The sequence below is a fragment of the Columba livia genome, chromosome 1, assembly GCF_036013475.1.
Source record: "Columba livia isolate bColLiv1 breed racing homer chromosome 1, bColLiv1.pat.W.v2, whole genome shotgun sequence".
NCBI lineage: Eukaryota > Metazoa > Chordata > Aves > Columbiformes > Columbidae > Columba > Columba livia.
The window spans coordinates 89095256-89111677 of record NC_088602.1 but is presented as its reverse complement, the minus strand read 5'-3'; the positions used below and the strand labels follow the sequence as shown (position 1 = coordinate 89111677).

The following is a 16422-nucleotide window of genomic DNA, read 5'->3' as shown; positions in this document are numbered from 1 at the left end:
GAAGACTGAGAGGCACAGAGAATAGTTCTGCATGAAATGAAGATCTTTGATGTATGGAATGCTATAACAGTGCAAAATAGCTGAAACACTTCATTTTAAAACTAGTGAGTTACATCAGACTTCTCACATGGCTCTGTTCGGATGTTTGTGGTTCAGCCAAATGGCAGCTGAGGAGGATGCCATTCTGCATCATTTGAGGCGTAACATAAGCAAGGTGGTCCATGGAGCAGTCGCTTTAGCAGCGTAGGTTGCATCTCTGTGTTGAGCGCAGATAACGAACTAACAAATGCAAATAACAGATAACGAATGCAAAATAAATAAGGAGAATAAAGTGTCAGAGCTTCAGCGCTTGCTTTGAAATTGAGTTGATGCAGGATGGAGGTCCTGTTTCAGAAGCAAAATTTCAGCTCTTGTGGCCGTGGTGAGCAGATGGGTTGCAGCTTCTGTTCCTTCTTGGAGCAGCTTGCAAAGTGCACTGTGCATTTCTTCCACTGCAGTAATAACACTGTAGGCTTAGAGTAATTAGCTTAGTAGTTTAGTGTTGTCTTTCTATGATAGGAAAACCTGTAAGTCTGTGGGATTTTCCAAATCTGGTATCTATTTTTAGGGAAGTTTGTTTCAAGAAAGCTCAGGTGCCTTGTATACTTTAGCTCACTTTGTCTAATTGCTGTATTGTCAAAAACAGGGGATGTTAGTACTGTGTAATAAATCAGTCATGTAAGAGTCATGCTTGGAAGTGCGACGTGGGTGTTGTGATATTCATACTGTTCTTAAAAATTTGTTGTTGTTATTTATTTATTTAGAAAGTTACAAATACAAACATTTAAACAGCGGTGTTAGTCATATTTTCATGTGTTTTGGGACTGTACTATAAACAATGTCTGCTGATTTGCCAGTAAAAGCATCCCATGTAGGATCTAAAAAGAATGAAAACAGTACTGAAGCAGTAATTTAAATGACTTGTTTCCTTCCTTTCTTCATTCTTCAAAGTGCTTCTAAATGAAAGATCTAATTCTGTGAGAGGTTGAGTATGAATAAATGTTATGCAATGGAGGTAAGATGTAAGCATCCCTCAAATGGAACAGCATCCTCTTACAAACTATCCTTTTGCAGCCCAGTTTAAGTAGGAAAAGTTGAAAAAATAACATTAAAAAGGAGTGATTATATTCTTCTTCCATGAGATGTTTAAGAGAATGAGGTGCTGGAAACCGACAAATGAGATGTGAAGCTGTCTTGAAGTCAGCAGCTACTTCAAATGAATTCTTGAAAACTGCTATTCTGTTTAAAAATAAAATCAATAAATTACAGAGCACTGACGTTTGAGTAATATAGTTCATTTCAGAAACTGACATTGTTCAAATGTTAACCTGTTTATCAAATTTGAACTAGGATTGTTCCTCAAGTTTTGATTTGACAAATATAATTCAAGTTTGTTTCATTGTATGGAGTTGGGCTCTGCATATAGTAATTTTCCTTTTCACATCCTTCCCAGATACACATGTATTGAAATAGGTTTAAAATATATCTTACAACAACTTGAAGCACCTTTTTTTGCAAGGAAAAAGTGCTTTAATATAAATGAAAACTAGATCTTATTTAGGGCTATTTTGTTTACTTTACCTTGTAGTTTCAGTTTTACCAAGAGTGATTTTCAGGGGTGTAATAGGAACCAAAAGGTTACTACTGAGCTTGAAACAGTTTTGTAGACTGTGTTGCTGTGGAATATACTCTTTCTTAAACTTCATGTATTTATTTAAGATAAAATAAGCAATGGTGGTTCTGAACATTGGAATAGAAAATAGTATTCTGGAATTACACGGATTACAGTGAGTGTGTTTCAATGCAAAACTTTAATTTGATGCTGTAAAACAGTGTCTTGTGTTTGTTTTGGGGTAATGAAAGGCTTCCAGGTGGTGAGGTTTAAATGCAGTATCATAGCATTTCTGCACATGTAGGTATACCAAAGCAAATTATAGCACTTGTCATATTTATCAGTATCATTAAACACTTCTTTCATCAAACTTGCACACCTGCTCGCTTGCATCCTTTTTATTCTTTTTTGCCAAATGAGACAGAGGATATTTAATGCTGATAGGAATTTTCTTGTTGTTTCTTGTTTACCGTGCTGCTATTAGTCAACACGTTATATAGCTATGTAAATGACCAAAGACTGTTTCAAAATCTAATGAACAGCCTGGCAGCAAGACTGGCTTTTTTTCTATTTCCACCTTCTTAATGCACTTTTTATTCAGCTTGTGAAAACTTGATTTCCCCTGCCTTCCCCCCCAGCCCTCGTTAAGTGATAGTTGGTGCTGCACTAGCTTTAATACTCCCTGAAAGTAATTCCAGTCATGGATAATTTTGCTCAACCCACTTGTCATCATTTTTCTTCCTGCCCAAGCAGCAGTTTTTATATTAAAATGTGACTAAACCATGCGCAAGTGTGTTCAGGCTGGTGTCATCTGGTAGGAATGAACATTTCCAGTTAATGTTACTGTTAATGATGGCTAACTGCAAAATCCGTAAATTTGACTATGGGCTCTTAAGGAACTCCAAAAGAGAGCTGCTTGGGTCTGTCAGTGTTGTACCAATTTCCCTCACTGTCCCCCCACCTTTGGTGATACATGTCATTGAGCCCATCAAACTGCTTGTGGTCTGGTTGTGACCAAAGTTAGGCAGGCATTAGAGTAGAGTACAATATTTTGGTTGGAAGGGGCCTGCAATGATCACCTAGTCCAACTGCCTGACCAATTCTGGGCTCACCAAAAGTCAATGCATGTTATTGAGGACATTATCCAAATGTTTCTTCAACGCTGATAGGCATGGCAGATTGATAACCTCTCTAGGAAGCTGTTCCAGTGTTTGACCACCCTCTTGGTAAAGAAATGCTTCCTAATGTCCAATCTAAATGTACCCCGGCATGGCTTTGAACCATTCCCAGGTGTCCTGTCGCTGGATACCAAGGAGAAGAGCTCAGTTCCTGCCTCTCCAGGTTCCCTCCTCAGGAAGGTGTACAGAGCAATGAGGTCACCACTCAGCCTCTTCTCCAAACTAGACAAACCCACAATCCTCAACTGCTTCTCATGGGTCATGCCTTCCAGTCCTTTAATCAGCCTTGTTGCCCTCCTCCAGATACATTCAAGGACCTTCACATCCTTCTTAAATTAAGGTACTCAATTTGAAGGTTGAGGGAGTGTGGGTTTTAGGGCATTTTTGGAGGCCGCCGTGTTGCTGGTAGGGGGCTCTCTAGTGTTGGCAGTGGGTGAGAAACTCTTGACCCTGCACTTAGTTGTAGGCAAATGTCTTTTTATTACGTTCACGTAGCGGACACAAAAATCTACCTTACCTGACTTGCTAGGAATACTGCCCACCCCCCCCCCCCCCTTTCCACTCATACTTTCCTCACATTTATGACCATGTTCAGAGATGTTGATTTTTGTAGCTAAACTTTAGTTTTGAGTTTCACTTGCAGGAGCATTTTGGTGTTGCAAAGCTGGACAGGCTCTGCACGTGAGCCAGGCTTTGGCTGGCCCTCCTTTGCTTGTTTCCAGGGGCCCTCATTGGGGAAATCCCTCCTGTCTTGGGCGAGCATTCGCGTGTGTGTGTGCAGATCTGTTCTTCATTACAGATACGATAGCGAAATTCCTGGTGAAGTCTTGCAAATATCTCTGCTAAGCACTTGGTTGCTGGGTCGCTAGGCCCTTTGAGGAGGGGAGCGCTTACCTCCCGGTTGCTCTGTGAGACAGCTGTGTAAAATCAGCGCTTAATCCTGGCGAATTTTTGGTTTGTTTTTGATACATTTGGGTTAAATAGGTTATAGCCAGGGCGAAATAAACATCTCTGATCTTCCAGAAGCTTTTCAGCAGAGGTTCTTACTCAGCCAAATATCAGGTGCTCCCTAGTTTACCTGAGTACTTGAGCTTCTCCATAGCGAATGGCTTTTTGTAAAGGAGATGTGGGTCTTTCCAGGGTTTAGAGGTGCAGCCCTTTTTGTTACTGTTTGCCATATACTTTTTTTTTTTCAGGAGAGAGCAGCTGTACGGAGCAGTTTACTGAGCAATCCGTGAGATGTTTTTTGACCTATTTCTGTAGGCTGTTGACAACGATAACTACTGCTGTTGTTTCTATATTAACACTATATTATAAACCACTGTTTCTAAATTACTCATGTTGATTTTACTCTTGTGACACTGTTTGTCTCTAAGAAGTTGGGAGATGGAGAATTTTCCTTGGTTTTGACAGACAGCCATCTTAAAGTTGTGGGGAGACAGTAATTTGGTATTTCATCCCTTTTAATTTGGGTGCTTTACTTTTTTTCCCTGATTGCATTTATAATAAAGGAAGAGTTTTTTTCATTGCTTATCTACATGAGCCAGTTTGTCAATATAAATAGTCTTTAAGGAGTTTGTGGTGTGCATAGATACCTAATAAAACTAGGAGAAGAACTAGTATTTTATGGCTTAAATAGGAAGTCTGGCAGTCTGTATTCTGTTACAGTCTGCTGTAAAGTTGACGGTCAACCAACGGGCAAGAAGCCATGGATTTGTCTGGTGACACAAGCCTATATTAGCATGGCATTTGCCCAATTTGAACCATAGACTTCTGGAATTGAGCAGTGGTCTTCACTTGTAGGGTTCAGCAGACCAGAGATAGAGCAGTGGAAGAAACTCGATCTTTCCACAGAGAATAAGAAGGTTATCTCGTGTTATACTCGCTAAATGTGTAAGGCCAAGCAGAAAGTCCTTTTTACACTTGTGTTATTTTTGCCTCTGTTCTTTTTTTGGAGAAATGATCTGTGAGCAGCCCCACTTCAAAAATAGAATTTATTTGATTTTGTTAATAGTCCTAGAGGAAGCAAACTGATTGCATGCAAATTGATGCTGTTAGTTAACAAGAAACCTCAAATTTCAACCTGAATGAGGTATAGAAGTTTGGAGGAAACACAGGCATGGTTGGGAAGGGTGGCATGTTACTTGGCTATGTTTAATTCTTCAAAATATTTGAAACCTCTTTTGCTTGTCAGCAGAAGTTGTTAAACCTTTAAACTGTTGTCACTGACTTCTTAGTTGAATGGCAGGAACTGGTGTTAGCACGAAAAATGGAAAGCAGGGAGGGATTACTTTAATAATCTCCTAAAATAAAGAGAGCATTTGTTTCTCTTGAGGAAGTTGTAGATATGGAGGCTGTTATTGAATGTCCTCTCCTTGAAACTAATTGCAAATGAAGCAATTAATACAAATAAAATGCACTTTGAAGGCAAATAAAAGTGGCTTCAGCTTGGTGTTTGCAGAATAAAACAACCTAAATCATAGAAGCCACCTTAGGGACCTCTGAGGAATGTTTTTTGGTGCTTCGGTGTTTAATAATAGCACACATAATATGAAAATAAGCATCAGACCTTAAGTTGTACTCTTTAATTACAAGTTAATAGCTGAGCTATCTGGAGTGGCGTTGAGTTACTTTTGTCCTGTGATGAAAAACCTTTTGAAGGTAAAACCTTGCAGCCTATGTGAACAAAGGCAACCCTTGTTGTTGAAATAGGGATTATAAAGAACTATTAGCAAATACACTAATTACTTTTGTAACTGCAGAAAGCAATGACAGAGAGAGTGGATGAGGAGAGGGCTGCGCTTGCTGTCTTAAATAATGGTGTTTGATAGCAAAAAGTCCTTTGATGTTAAGATTAAATGATAATGAGCTAAAAAACTCCAAACACTTTTTTTCGTTAAGGTGAAGTATTCTTTTTTTAATTAGATAAGCTTCTTTTGGTCTTCTGTTATGAAAATCCTTCTTGAGTGTCTTCAAAACCACGTAAATGGATCCAGCATGGTGTGTGGACATGGGGAGCACGGATGCTCTGAAGACCCTTTGCACCTCTCCTCAAATACATGTGATAAATTACCAGGGCTGGAAGAGGGGAAAGCAGAGGCGTCTCTTCACTGCATCCGAACATGGGAAGGAAACAGATTCCCTATGTCTTAGTCTTTTAATGCTTGTGTAACTTTTTTCTTTCTTTATTGTATCGACATTTTGACATCAAATAAATGCTTGGAATGACTGTTTTACCTCTCGAAACAATAGAAGAATAACATGGAATGCCAGTTTTCAAAGACATTCAGGTGGTTTTGCCAGGACTTGTCTTGTTTTGTCCTGCTTTGACTAGGTTTGTAAATATTTCTTTGACACAAGCTGATGGGGAAACAACTGGATTATGTACCTCTTCTTTCCTTATGCAAAGCAGTTACAACCAGTAGGCCATTATCTGCCTGATGGGATTGCTCTTATGGAGTTGTCTTCTAATCTGAATCTTTAGTGTTGGCTGGATTTTCTATTTTTTTTTTTTTTAATATCTCCAACTAACGTATGAGTCCTTGCTGTGCTTTCTCCTTCATAGTAGGCAAACTACTGAAACCTATGCGTGAAAGGTATATTAAACGTATTTACTGTCAAATAATATTTTAAGCACATCAACAGCAGGTTATAAGAGGGAAACGTGGCAGGGGAGCACATGGGAAGATACAATGTGAAATGAAGTGTCTTGGGCCTGGCAGATGGATCTCTGGATTGCTGAAATTCTATAAGGGAGAACCTGCCATCAGCATTGAGCATTACCACAGCCTTGCACATCCTATCCTTTCTTTCAGGACTTGTATTCTTACTACACTTTTGCAAGTTAATAATTAAAAAAAAATATGTAACAACTGAATATTTTGTTTTCTAGATAGAAAAATGTCAGGTTGGTGCTTGAACATCTTGTGACATTAGTCTTATGTATTTATACAGAACTCTAAATAGTGTATGACTGAGGTATTTTTTTTCAGAATCGTAGCTGCCATTTGCAAATATGGTAGTGCTTTATTTGGTCTTTGGAAACTGGAAGTACTGTGAAAGTTAGCTTGATGGCGTGCTAATTGGTCTTACTTATTTAATGATTCTCCAAGAGGCAGGAAGAAAAGCACATGCTACTTCTTCAAGGTCATGTGCAAAGTGGGCTCAATAATATGTGATTACAGTTTCATTAATGTGCTTGGAGTTTTTACTTTTGCAGAATACTAATACAACAAATAATGCTGTTAATGTAGTTTGTGTTCTGTGAGTTATTCTTTGGGAAACTAATCTGCCCGAGAGCTTTAAGGATTAGTCAAGGAGAGATTTGCCACTTCAGGCATTATTGTAGCAAACTGGACTGCAGCTTTATGTTATTCAGCATTACTGTATAGAAGCTGCTTATCTTTGTAGATTTGGATTCTAGATTATTTAATTACACTAATGCAGATAATTTTGGGAATGAATGTAAATTAATTAAACCATTGGCTGTGAAGAAAACTTGAATGAAACAAAATTCTTCGCTCGTATTTTAGCTGGATATACCTTTGATGTGACAAGTGGTTCATTAATTCGTGTGGTTTAAATGTCATGACAGCATGTATGGGACAAATTACTTCTCACCTCATCTAGTTTTGCTCTCGTTTCACTCTCCTGCCTTTTTTTGAGTTGTGTTAATCTCTTAAGTGTATGTGTTTTAAAAGAAGTCCTACTTTCCCCCTGGGCCTCGAAATAGTGCTGTTCAGTCTGCTTTGTATTGGAACTGCTGTCAGATATCTCTTAAAATCAGTAATAGTTCATTAGGTTTTACATTATCAGTAACTTGCACAGACTAGAGACACTCGTGGAATCAGTTATCTTAGCTAAGTTTAGTCTTTTATTTTTGGCTCTGCTGTGATAGTGAAGCATCATCACAGTGCAGTCCCTGGGGAGAAAACCAGTCTGCATTTCTTCCCAAAGTGCCATGATGCTTGAGGTCTTCAAGGCAAACTTGATGGGGAGGGAGAGGGTCTGAAGAGAGAGTTGTTTCTTTCTGTTGGTGTGATATGCAATACGCAAGTGATGTGTTTAGTCTCTCACCTGGAGATCTCAGGAAAGACTCAGCAGCACTTTCCACCACCCTTTTCATTGCCTGGAAGGCTTTTCTAGCATGGTCCCAGTGAAATTATAGTTGTGCTGGGTGAAGCTTGGTCTTCAAATGGCAGCATAGCCCAGCTGTACACCAAGTACATCAGCTGGAAAGGTGTTTAATGTTTAGTACTCTGCGCTGTAAATGCTGGGAGGGGCAAAAGTCCATGGCAGAGGCTGGAAGATCTGTGTAAACCCATAAGACACGCAGGGGAGTGTGTTGGAGGCGAACACTTCTGAATGTTTGTGTTGAGAGGTGAAATGGTATGCAGGAATTTTGTTAGATTCTCCCTTCTTCACTGGTTCTCGGGCTTTTTCCTACCAATAGATGCCATGCTAAACACGTGAGCAAAATTACTGTACAAGGCTGGCAGTTGGCGTGCAGGCCTTAGCAGCTCCGGATTATTTATCATAATGAAGTTTTAAAAACATAAGGAGCTACTGAGGTGTTTATAAAAGTGAGGTTTGAGGAGGTGCAGGCAGTAAGTGCTGGAGACCCCTGCCAGTGCCAGTCCAGACCAAAGCAGCTTGAGGGGGTTCATGTATCTCAATTTTTCTCCTCTCTTATCAATCAGCCTTACAAAACTAAATGACAAGAATGTTTTCTTGAATTAATTGCTTAACTTACTGTTACTAATTTAGGAATGTGTCCTGGATTAAAATAGATCCCAAAAAAATCAAGGCTATGAGGACTGATCTCTTCCAGGCACCTTTTTGGCAGGCACTTTGGGAATGCTCTTGTGTTGAGTGGGGAAGGGAGTTGGAAAGAAACCAGACAACGTACCATCAGAAATATTTGTCTTAATTATTTATCTGTTATTTAGCATAATTAGTTATTTTGCACCAAAAATGGAGTTTTAGCTTTCTGGATTTGAGCTTTTTCTGTGAATTTTGCTGTAATCTGAATGACTGCAGAGGACAACAGTATGTAGAAGAGTGCAGTATTTAGCAGAACACAGTAGCTGCAGGTTTTTGCCAACAATCTGAAAAATTTATGTTTTCCTTTTTTTCGTGTTAGAATCACTGTCAGTCGCTGTGTTTGATGTGTTCACTCTTGGGAAAATAGAAGTAACAATGCTGTGAAGCATATGCTTGCACAATGGAGTAAAGGGAAGTCTTTTAGTCATATACTTTTATATACATACATAGGAGTGTCTTGCTCAGGTGTTGTCGAAAGGCTCAGCAGAAGCTCTAAATCTAGGATAGGTAAGGCCAAGGTCAGATCTAGTAACGCCTTCCTCCTTTGCCCTTGCATCAAAGAATGCTCCGGGGCTTGATTGCTGTGTTTTGACCATCATCTTTGCAGAAAAGCCTCTATCCATGACAGCTGTTTCTGTGGATTTTGCAGCAAGACAAATTTCTTGACAAGCAGGAAGCTGCCAGTTTTCAATCAGAAGAAAGTGCCATAGCAGACCAACTTCTGCTATCTGATGTTTCATTTCTGAAGATCATAAGAAATCTTGAATTAGAGATGTATATTATCTATTGAAAGAGCAGGGAGATGGCACAAAGCCTGTCTCAACAATGAGTCTGTTGTCCTGTTAAAACTTTGCAGTGTTCCTGTAACTTTCACGGGTACCTTGCTGAAAATGCAATGTATAAAATTGCTTCTTGTTATTAGAGGTGGGAGGCTTTTAGTTTAAACACCAGGGCTACACAGTGGCAGCAAGTGTTTACCTTCAGATATTAAATGATTTAATGAGTCTTTAAAAGAAAAGCAAAAATCCTAACATATTTTAAAAGGTGTTATTTCCACCCCAGCTGTTTACAAAAAGCTAATTTGAAAGCTCAGTGTTGCATCTTAGCTGGTGATGTAACAGACAAATCCATTAACCTACTACTCTTGCTTTAAGGACGCTCTTAACGGAGTTCAGCTTGGGAAACTGAGTATTTGAATTATTTGTGATCATGATGTAAACTCTTTAGTTCTGTTTACAGTGTCTTTTAATTGCTCCGGTATTTCTTTATGATCAGAAACATTTAGCTGTCCTAATCAATAAGATGAAGTGCTGTGCTGAGCAGTTCATTAGCATGGTTCTGTCAGCTCCACGTATAGAATGCTAAATGTGATCATGGCTTGCTCTGGTAGTCTCATTAATCTGGAGATGTTATGTCTTTTTTGAAGGGAATGAGATTTTAAGTAGACAGTCATAGGCTGTCATGTTGCTAGAGTTAAATTGATAGCATTCCAAGCAAACAGCCGCATTTTTTTTCCACAACTTCAGATGTCTTCCTAGCCAAGGCAAAAAACCCTAAGAAGCTCTGTATTACAAAGCGACAAGTCCAGGTCTCTGTAAATCACCAACTTCCATTTTTGAGTGAAAAAAATTAAAATCTGCCACAATATGACTGCTGTGCGTTTTGTTAATTCAATAGAGATCCCAGTTGGAAGAGCTGACTGTGAATAGAGTTCACATTCACACGTCACCTGAGGAATGAGTTGCTTCTGTTTTTATTGAAATTTTGGTAGGGTTGTGTTGCATCAATAAAGAAAAAATATCATTAATTTGGAGGATTCTTTGCAAGTTTTTGGTACGGATCGGTGATGTTTGAGGTGCTCACCAGAGTTTCTGAAGATATTAGAAGGAGTAAGCATGTGATAGTTCTACTGATCAAGGCAAGGTGGACCAGGTGTCATCCCATCTCTAATTAGCCAGTGAAAGGAGAGTGATGGTTAACTGTTAAATCGTACAGAACTTATTAGTTCCACAAGAGAAATTGAGATAGTAGAGGGGGATCTCTGCCAGTAGAAGTGTTCCTGCTTTATTTAAGTTAAATTGTGATAACATGTTAACATCTTAAAGAAGGCAGGAAAGTAAGTGTTCTTTCCTTTTCTTAAAAACAAACAAACTAAAAACTTGTTTTAATTTCTGTGTTTTAACTTAAAGTGCTGTGCTAATGTGTTAGGGTAGTTGGATGTTGACTCCTGTAGTCATTTTTGGTGTAATTTTTTTTAGTTACTGTAGGCATATAAAATGCATCAAGTTTTTTTGTGTTTAAACAAAAAGTGGAAGAATTAAGATACGGGGTTTGCATACCTCTTGTAACACGGTCATTCTGTTTGTTTAGTTTTTCATGAATTTTTAAAATGTTTTTAATTTTTCCCCTTGAGAAGCCTTCTAGCTAAAAGATTAAAAATAGGTATTAGACATAATTGCATGCTCTCCTGTACCTTGAATGGAACGGGCTCGCCTTTGAAGTATGAGGGGCAATGGGGAACCATTGACTTCTCTCGAGGAACCTGACCCAAAGAGACTTATGTTTGCCTTTTGTTGCTCAGGTAGCAAAACTGAAGCGAGTATCTTCAGCTTCCACCTTTGGATGTTTGCTCCCTCAGGGGGCAGAGAGTTCAAAGAGAGAGGTCTTGATTTACCTTGGTGATGTGGTCCCACAGGAGGGATTGAAACCCATAGAATCATTTTGGTTGGAAAAGACCTTTAAGATGATTGACTCCAACTGGAAACCTAACACTGCCAAGTCCACCTCTAAACCATGTCCCTAAGAACCTCATCTACACACTTTCTTTTGAACGCCTTCGGGGATGATGACTCAACCCCTTCCCTGGGCAGCCTGTTCCAGTGCCTGACAACCCTTTCCATTAAGGCATTTTTTTGTGTTGAGGTTTGTGTGAAAGGAAGGTTGAGTTGGTTTATCAATGCAGGTAGGAAGCTCAGAGATGTTTCAGAATTGCTTTCAACGGGAATCGGAGGGTAGCTCTGATGTTTGTCTCCGTATCCCAGCAGCACTGGGGTGTTCCAAGGTGTGTGGGGTGTCCTGGGCAGCCTGCCTGCAGGAGGCGAGGAGGAGCCCTGCGGGCAGCCTCTGCTAAGCCTGAACATCTTCATGCTTGGTCGGGTACAGGGTTGTTCCGTAGTACTTTGCTGTGAGATAGACCTTTAGCAGTCCCACTGGGATACCACCCCAGCCACTGCATTTTAAGGTTCAGTCAAAACAAAGTTTAGGTGGAAACTGCTGCTTTTAACCTGCCGTCTTTATAAGGCATGATGAAATACAGCCTGTGTGCTTGGCATCTAAATGAACTGGAGAGGGTCTTGAGAAAAGATACATCGTGGGTAGGTTTTGGTTTGGTTGGTTGGTGGTGGTTTTTGTTTTTGTGTGTTTTTTGTTTTTTTGTTTTTTTGTTTTTTTTTCTCTAGGAAACTCTTGAGGAAAACTTGTTATTTATTTGTTAATTGTTAGTGAACTACTCCCCCTTACTATACCAAGTCTGTTCGGAAAATTGAATTTCTGTAATTGCACCCTAAGTGTGCTTGTTGTTTTGTGTTTAGCCCAAGTTGATAAGAAACAATTCTGGGCCACAAAACAGTTTGCCTAGAGCTTTACACTCTGTATTATACTATCACATGCCTGGATATCTATGAAGACCACATGTTTTTCAAATCTTCCTGAATCAGTTTCAGCCTTTGCCACCATGGGTGGGTGAGCACAGAATTTGGTTCAGTTTTACTTTAGCTGTTCCTGCTTTGGATGGACTGAATTGTCAGATGTGAGATTAATATTTTTTTTTCCTTTTTTCTTTTAGGTGCCTGCTGATGGAAATGCTGGGTTGCTGGCAGAGCCTCAAATTGCCATGTTCTGTGGGAAACTCAACATGCACATGAACGTTCAGAACGGAAAATGGGAATCAGACCCCTCTGGCACCAAGACCTGCATTGGGACGAAGGAAGGGATTCTCCAGTACTGCCAGGAGGTAAGTTCCGTCCTTAGGAACAACTGTGGTGGCTCTTCTGAAGCACCAAAGTGCAGGTGCATGCTGGAGAACTCTGAGTCTGTATGGACCTCCCTTTTTTTTGGTGTTTTTGTTGTTGTTGTTTTTTGGTTTGTTTGTTTGTTTTTGGTTTTTGTTTTCTTTTGTTTTTTCTTTTTTGTCTTCTGCTCTGTTGCCCTTTTCTCCTTTTTAAATCGGTTCTCTGCAGAGCCTGTTAAAACAGCTTCAAAACCTGGTTGCTCAGGGTCACTGAAGATGTTGGACAATTTTGTCCCTCTGCTCTGCCCTTGGGGGATAATTTTGTATCATAAATGCATGATGAACTTATTGCTTATGAAGTATTTTTAATGAAGCTGAGGTGACATTAATTTAAATGCCCTTGTTCTTTCTGGGCTGATCTTAAAAGAGTCAGCTGTAACAGGTCTTCTGTCATCCTAAAATGATACTGAGATACACTGGGTCAGTCTGGAGTTATTGGTCTCTGCTGCACACTGAACCATTCAGAGTTTCTTAATGGAAAAAGCTTGCCCTACAGATGAAGTCACAATGACTGATTTCATATTTGAGAGCAGAAATAATCCAGTCACTTATGACCTAAGAACAGATTGGGGATTTAATTTCGTTTTGTCTCCATGCTGTGATAGCATGATAACCTCGTGCCAGTGTGTGACAATTTGAAAAGAAAATGGGTATTTCATGCCATGAAACAAAAGGGTACGGCCTGAGTAGCTTTAGTCCTTATATCTTTCTATACCATCTCTGCCTTTTTTTTAAAGCAGAGGCTATTGCTTATTGCCATAGCAGTAGTTGTCTTACTTCCTAAATGTCAAACCAATTCCTGTGAAAATGCCTCCTTAGAAAGCAAGATAATTTACTCTTCAGAGCTCTGCTCTATTAGCATCTTCATTCCTGTCCTTTCACCCATGGATTGTTCCTTCTGTTTCTTGCAGTGTTTTGTTCATTTTTTTCCCTGAATTTGGTCTTTATGTTCTAGAATATTAATTTTAAGGATGAACTTCTAATGGCTATTGATTCTTCACCAGTAGCTTTGTCTTCTAACTAGAAGTGTTACTTTGTGAAATTAATAATATTTTTGTTTACCAAAAGCATAAAACCTGGCCTCCTAGTAAGGTTTTAGGGGTTTCTTCTGGTTTCCCTCATCTCCTTTGAGTTATGTAAATGAAGTTGATTTATGCATGATTATATTATTGGAGGAAGGAATAAGGAGACGGACTCAAACAATCATGAATAAAAGTCCACAACACGATAAGTCTTTCTAAATTTATAGAAATAAATACTTGAATTTCTGGGAAGTAAGAGTAGAAAGCTTCACTTGTTCTAAGGCATGAATAGCTCAGGTTGGCAGTTTGGTTACAAATGCTGTAGGTAGGGAAGGATTCCAGAACAAAGACTCAGAGCTGCAAATATCAGCTGAATGCCAGGTGACTTTGGAATTTTAGGTGACATCTTACCAAAAAAAAAGCCTTCTTAAAAAAAAAAAGTGAAGAGGAAAGCAGAAGCAGTCAGGGTATAGTAGCTGTATACTGTTAGATGACAAAGAGAGTAAAGTGGAAAGCTGTGGCTGCACATAAGGTAAGTTCTTTGCCATGAGAGAGGCCATGTGGTGGCACAGGCTCCACAGGGTGCGGAGCCTCCATCCTTGCAGACTGAGAGAACTTAACTGGGCAATGGCCCCAGCAACTTGGTCTGGCTTAGATGTGGGCCCTGGCTGGAGCAGAGGAAGGTCTAGATGACCTCCGTAGTTCCTGGTTTAGCCTGATTTTTTTTTCTTTATGTCTGAAACTTTCTCCTGACTGGAGAAACAGAGAGAAGACAACCTGTGACTTGGGTTTTTAAGGATAAGTATTTAAACTCCAGTGTTGCGATAGCCTTGATTTGTGTGCGTTGACAGGTCATTAGCTTCATATTAGGTGATCTTGTCACAGTTTTAGAGTGTCTCTTCAGCTACAGTTACAAGTGTAGTGTAGGGGGTTCTGCACTGGCAAGGTGCTCGTGGGTTTGCTCCCTAAAAATGGGATGGGCATTTTACTGGCTTTAGTAAATCTATGTCACTATGGGTTTGGGATTAAGCAGCGTGCTCTCGTTAACTTCAAGTGAGCAGCTCTGCTCTGGGGGTCTGGCTAAAAACCTTTTCATTGCTGTGCTCACCAGCAGGCTTACCTGTTTGTGGGAAACTGCCGGTCTCCTGGCTGTCATGCCCCATCCTTTCCCCCCCCACACACCAGTACAACTGGCTGTAGGACACCGGTGGAGAAAGGACAAGCTGGTCTGGGGTGATAGAGCACGTGGCAGCACTGTGGCTCTCTGTCAGCAGCTTGTTTGGCAGTGGGGAGGAATCATGTGAGCCCCTATTTTTTCATACTGGTAATAAATTCGGAAATAGATAGCAAATATTAGGATGGTCAGATCTGCTGACAGCAAGTTAAAAACAAACAAACAAAAAAAAGGTGTGACATGGAAGTTGATACAGCCTGGTAGGATGGAAAGAAGCTCCTGGTTGAGTACAACTCTTCCCCACAGCCTTCCTTATGCATGGGCCTGTAGCATGGTGGGCTTTGGCTTTGGCCAGGAAAGGGCACTACCACTTTGCTTCTGTTTAACTTTCCCATGTCCTGACAAGAGAAACAGAAGAGTCAGATAAAAAGCATCCTCTTCTGTTAAATAAAGGAACTTGTAGACCAGTAAATGCAACTCAAAATGGCTTCTTAGCTGTGGGGAACCCCTTGTTGCATGATGCTCCAAATATGCTTTAGTATCCTGGGGGGAACAAGTGAGGTGGTTTTCCTCTTGCCTTCTGCTATTTACATTGGCTGTGAGACAGTGGTTGCTATGAGATCCAGGGAACAGGGTGAATTTGCATTTGCCCATTAACACGAAACAATAGGCATTAAGGCTGAGATGTGGTACCTCTTGCATTGGAATAGCATGCAGGTACAAATCTCCTTTTTGATTACTTTTGCCAAATCACAGAATCACAGAATCGACTGGGTTGGAAAAGACCTCAGAGATCATCGAGTCCAACCCTTGGTCCAACTCTAGTCCATTTACTAGATTATGGCACTAAGTGCCATGTCCAATCTCAGTTTAAAAACCTCTAGGGACGGCGAGTCCACTACCTCCCTGGGCAGGCCATTCCAATGCCTGACCACTCTCTCTGTAAAGAATTTCTTTCTAATATCCAGCCTAAATTTCCCCTGGTAGAGTTTAAGCCCATGCCCCCTTGTCCTATTGCTAACTGCCTGGGAGAAGAGACCAATCCCCACCTGGCTATAACTTCCCTTCAGGTAGTTATAGAGAGTGATGAGGTCACCTCTAAGCCTCCTCTTCTCTAGACTAAACAACCCCAGCTCCCTCAGCCTCTCCCCATAGGTCTTATGTTCAAGTCCCTTTACCAGTCGTGTTGCTCTTCTCTGGATTCGCTCCAGCACTTCAATGTCTTTCCTGAACTGAGGGGCCCAGAACTGAACACAATACTCCAGGTGTGGCCTCACCAATGCAGAGTACAGGGGAAGGATCACTTCCCTTGTTCTGCTGACCACGCTGTTTTTGATACAGGACAGGATACCGTTGGCCTTCTTGGCCACCTGGGCACACTGTTGGCTCATGTTGAGCTTCCTGTCAATTAGTACCCCCAGGTCCCTTTCTGTCTGACTGCTCTCCAGCCACTCTGCGCCCAGCCTGTAGCGCTGCGGGGGGTTGTTGTGACCAAAGTGCAGCAC

The 16422-nt window shown here is 40.4% G+C and overlaps 1 protein-coding gene across 4 annotated transcripts in view; it reads left to right on the top strand.

Annotated features, from left to right (window-relative positions):
- APP (amyloid beta precursor protein) overlaps nt 1-16422 on the top strand; it is a 222680-nt gene that overhangs the window by 28504 nt on the left and 177754 nt on the right. For all 4 annotated transcript variants that reach the window (XM_065065694.1, XM_065065681.1, XM_065065689.1 and 1 more), the window contains exon 2: nt 12497-12664. In XM_065065694.1, the coding sequence (XP_064921766.1) occupies nt 12497-12664 (168 nt within the window). The remainder of the gene's footprint in view (nt 1-12496; nt 12665-16422) is intronic.